This window comes from Trichosurus vulpecula, chromosome 5 (genome assembly GCF_011100635.1).
Source record: "Trichosurus vulpecula isolate mTriVul1 chromosome 5, mTriVul1.pri, whole genome shotgun sequence".
In the NCBI taxonomy this organism is placed as follows: Eukaryota; Metazoa; Chordata; class Mammalia; order Diprotodontia; family Phalangeridae; genus Trichosurus; species Trichosurus vulpecula.
The window spans coordinates 137,030,082-137,035,081 of record NC_050577.1 but is presented as its reverse complement, the minus strand read 5'-3'; the positions used below and the strand labels follow the sequence as shown (position 1 = coordinate 137,035,081).

Here is a 5,000-nt window from a genome sequence, read left to right as displayed (position 1 = left end):
TTGAAATCACCCACTCATAATTGCATGTTTAATTACTTAACATGTAAGCCCAATCCATTGAGAAATTCTCCCACTGAACTAGATTGCTCTTCTCCCTTTGGAGAACAACCTTGGTCCATTTTCTGCAGCACCTACAATACTTGCTTATTGTGGTGATTATAGGAAAGTTGACATTTGTATTATTTCCTGTGCAGTATTTCTGATCTTTGGCCCCTTTTTAGTGGCTTAGATATTAATATATGCCCTTTTATAAAGTATATGTGGATTTGGATTTCTGTTTAATATAGACAAACTTCTGGTAATACAAAATTGACAATCTCAGTATAAGGTAGTCCTTACTTAATATTAGTTACTTTGCATCATTATTTATACTGTTTCAGGTTTTCTTATTCCTTTTTTAAAAAAAAAAAGAATACGCAAGAATACCAAATGAGTTTGGTGTTAACAACATTCTTAAAAAGTCTTAATAAAAAAAACTAGCTTAGATTGGAAAATCCTCCTACCTTCTTCCACCTCTCACATTCCCTACTGCTTTGCTAAAGGGAGCTAAATCACATTAGCATTGGAAAAGGCAAGGGATGGTAAAGCAGAAATTTAGTGAATTGACTGTTTTCCTTTCTCACCGTTTTATGATTTCCATTGATAGAGAACACGATCCACTGTTATACCCACTCTACTTTCAAAACGTGTTTGCCTATAAGCCAGCCAAAGTCAAGTATCATTTATTAAGTACTTACTGTATGCCAGGCAGAAATATGGTGAAACTCAAAATGGCCTCCCCCTCAAGTTTCCCATTACACTTTATGGAACTTTCCTTTATACCTGTTGTATTATTTGCCTTCTAGCTGCTTCTGCACTTGTCTTGTGTTCCTTAGCAGATTGAAACCTCCTTGAAGTGTCAGGGCACATGTCTTACTCATCTCCTAGCACCTGACATTCTCCCAAACATAGGTTGTCCTTTTTGGGGGGAGGGGTCCATTCTATTCCCAGTGCTGGGCTTATTGACTGACTTTCTATTTGTAAATTGTAGTGAACTAAATTGAATGCCATTTGGTACCTGTTGGATACATGAAATATACTCAGACTAAAACTATACAAGTATTTCATGTTATATTACACTACCATTCTCAAAATTTCAGTTGTCATAGCTTAGTGAAATATAACTGAAATCATATCCGTGTAAATCACTATAAACATAGAAGAATATTTGCATTGAGCCGTTCAGGTCTTTCATGGGAAAATATTTCCTTAAAAAGCCACATAATGTAGCTCATTGGATGTAAATTTGGGAAATATAAGTATATTTTTGGGGCCCAGAGCCTATTAATATTTTTGTTAACATTCTCAAGTTTAATATTGCTAAATGTAAATGTAGTATTATTTCCATGTCGGTTTTTTTTTAATGTGCTTGGTTTATGTCTGTTTATTTCTATCCATGAATTTCTTTGTATTGTGATGACATAGTGCACAACAAAAACAGGAAAAGAAGTAAATTTTGCACTCTCTAAAAGTGGAATAGTTTTGTACTTGAAAAAGTACATTCTTCTAGACAACATCAGGTAGAACAATCATAGATGGAAATCAATGTGAAATTTTTCAGTGCAGGAAATATATAGGGCTTCTTGAAAAAAATTCAAACTATTCAGGGGCCCTCAAAATGTTTCGACTATATTTAATGTGAGTTGGAAATGTAACATTTATAATAGAAAGAAGCTCTCCAAGTTAAATCTGTGTCTTTCAGTCTAATTATATTTATGCTTTTCCTATTGTGTCTTATGGAGCTATGTTATAGTAAGATGTTTTTGTTCTGCCTTCTATCTCAACAATAGTTTTAGATGGAAAGCACTTAGAGGACAGGGCTGTCTGCTTAACATTTACTTTGTTTATCAGCCCAAAGAACCAAGAATAAGGGAGCGCTTAGGAAATTCTATTTTATGATGATAATGATGGCGATTGTCTTTGCCTTGAAACTGAAAGCAGAAAATGGGAGGCAAATTATTTTTAAGAGTTAAGCAATTAATCTGTTTAAGAAAAGGTCCAATAACACAAAAGAGCTGAGAATTTTAAGGAGATTCTAGAAAACTAACCTAATTTTCCAGCATTTTAACCTATTATCACCAAGCTTTATATTACATCATATGCATAAGCTGCAAGGAGCCCATGAGCGGGTGGTCTGTTATGACAGATTTATGTTTGTAAAACATTCATCCCAAAGCACATTTGTTATCCATAAGATATTTTTACTTGTAATCATAGAGATAATTAAGCAAGTGAGCATTCCTCATGTGCTGAAGTACAATAAAGGAAGAATGACAAGGGCTGTGTAAGGTGTTAGAAGTGTGGCAAGCTGCTCATCACATGGTAGACTTTATATGAGGTATATAAATGGATTGGCAGCCTCTTTAAAGTTTAACATGTCTGTCTTTCCCTGCACCCTTCATTCAGTCTGATTCATTGCTGTTTGGAGACAGCATGAAGTTAAATGATTGTGGAAAATAGGCCATGTTGGTGGAGAGAGAAACTTTTCCAAGCTGGTTTATTCTAACCCTGCTATTTAGTTGTCTGAGGACAAACAATCCTGTAAACAAGTACTTCATTTTTTAAAGAACAAAACACTAGTATCACTAAGCAACAAACTGTAAGTGGCATATTGTTTTCATCTTTGTCAATTATTTTCACAGCATAAATTTCAAAATGCTTTATGTTAGATAATTCAAATAGTACAATCCACCTGGCATGTCAGCCAGTTCTACAGATATAGAAGTAATTTTGAAAAGCAAATGACCTCTATTCACTTATATTCTAATTCTTTTTATTCATGTTAAACACAGATTTAATTAATCAGCATTTTAAGATGTCAATAGTAGATAGAAACACTGGAACTAGAAATTGAATCTGAGGACTTTGAGTAAAGGAAAAGTTGTGCACACCGGGCCCCCCAAACTTTCTATTTTTTGTTTCTTATATTTCCATTCTTTATAGGACAAAGTATCAGACTGTAAAAGTCTGAGCTGGATAAAAATTCACTATTAAAATAATTTGTGAATCGTGGCTATTAATAATCCCTTTCTGTTTGCAAAGAAGCACAATGGCCCAAGAATTTGCTAAAAAGCAAGGTTTATATTAAGTTGTTTTTATTTACAGTAAAAGTGAGGTTTTTTCCTAAAAAAGAAACTGATTGCTTGTTCAAAGGTTGCAAACGTGGCAGGCTGACAAACTGCTTGATTAAGTACTAGTTAATACAAGCAGTGCGATCTGCAGGCAAATTGAGCACATACCTCAGTCTCTTGGGCAAGGTTTTTGTCCCTCCACTCTCATCCTTCCTTTCTCCACTTCCTCCACCTCCTCTGTTTCTTTATCTCTCTCTGCTCACTTCTTTTCAATGTCTTTTACTCCTGCCCTGCCTTACTCTGTATTTCTCTTGGCTTTCTTTCTCCTCTCTCCCTTTTCTCTCTCTATCTTATAAAGACACTAATTTCTGTCAAGGAACTTTTGTGAACAATTTTTTTTCATTTATGGACAAACTTTACATTGGTTCATCTGAAGATTGCATATTTCATGCTGTAACTTAGGATAAGGTGAAAACCTAGACTATACCCAGAGAGTCCAGAATCCTGGGGGTTACGTCTCCTTGTTTCTCTGACGATAGCTGTACAATTATTTCCCTGGTACAGATTAGGCAAATAAGTAACTGTAAATATGGTGGCTGTTATGTGTTAATTTGACTTAGAAAAACTGAAGTAATATATACATGTTTTACGTAGCTTAGGCACCTATTGTCTGTGTAAAGCATATCTTATTTCAAAGTATTTAATCTTTCATGTTTATTTCAATCATATCTTCTGAAATAGTCTCAATAGGTTTTCCATTTATAACATTATGACACTTGATAAGATGATTGATTATGAAGTGTTGCGAGCCCTACCATGTGATCATTTATTTTTAAATACACATTTATACTAGCCAATGTTCAAATCTCTTACAGTGATACATAAGAGAAGTGAAACATAAAGCTTGAGTCTGATGAAATCTGATGCCTCTGGAAATCGAGTGCCACAGTCCTGTGGTCTTAAAATAACAGATTCTTTCTGAAACTGGAACTTTATTAGTAATAAATATGATATTAAAATGATGGTCCATCATTGGTACAAAATCAAAAGATGATGTATAAAAGCAAGGCAGGTCAGAAGAAGTGCATTTGATCGTGATATCTCTCTCTCTCTCTTCCTTTCTGTGCAGGTGCCTGTGTCAGTGGCCATGATGACTCCCCAGGTGATCACCCCTCAGCAAATGCAGCAGATTCTCCAGCAGCAAGTACTGTCTCCCCAGCAGCTCCAAGCACTTCTTCAGCAGCAGCAAGCAGTCATGTTGCAGCAGGTAATGTGGGTTACCTGCTTTGGAGTATTAGTATGGCCCAGGGCATTTTCACAAATGGTGGTGGTGATGGTCTGTGTGTATTCTTGACAATCCATCAGTACATGCTTTAGCTTTGAAAGACATAATTGTACAACACTTAGGATATAAATGTCTTATTTTAATTATGGAAGTGAGGGAAACTTAGTTTGCTTGCAGTCTTTGATCCATTAAAATGCAGGATAACAGCAGAGGCAGGTATATTTTGTACGTGGAGCAAATCAATATTTAAATTTTCGAGTGCTTAGGCACGTTGAATGTGTAGACTTGCCAAAGAAAGTGTAAATAGACTTGTAGATAATTGTTGCTTTAAAATTCATAACACTTTAGCACTCCCTTTAGTCACAGGAGTGGAATGCAGTTATGAAATTTGAATTGACCAGCTTTTTACAGTGAAGAGAAGATAGTTCCCTGTATTTCCTTCCTCAAAAATGTGCACAGAGCTTTAAAATGAGAAGCCTACCTTCCAGAGCACAAAGTCTTGCAGCTAAGCCAAGAATCCATAAAACTTTCCTCTTTTTTTCCTAATACAGATGCAGTCACTAATCAGGGATAGTATGGAATATAATTTCAATTGAATATTCTAT

General features: G+C 35.2%; 1 protein-coding gene across 1 annotated transcript in view; it reads left to right on the top strand.

The window, feature by feature from the left end:
• The window catches only part of FOXP2 (forkhead box P2), a 698,983-nt gene that overhangs the window by 627,467 nt on the left and 66,516 nt on the right, over positions 1 to 5,000 (top strand). The window contains exon 6 of the mRNA XM_036759264.1: positions 4,240 to 4,377. Coding sequence (XP_036615159.1) covers positions 4,240 to 4,377 — 138 coding nt within the window. The remainder of the gene's footprint in view (positions 1 to 4,239; positions 4,378 to 5,000) is intronic.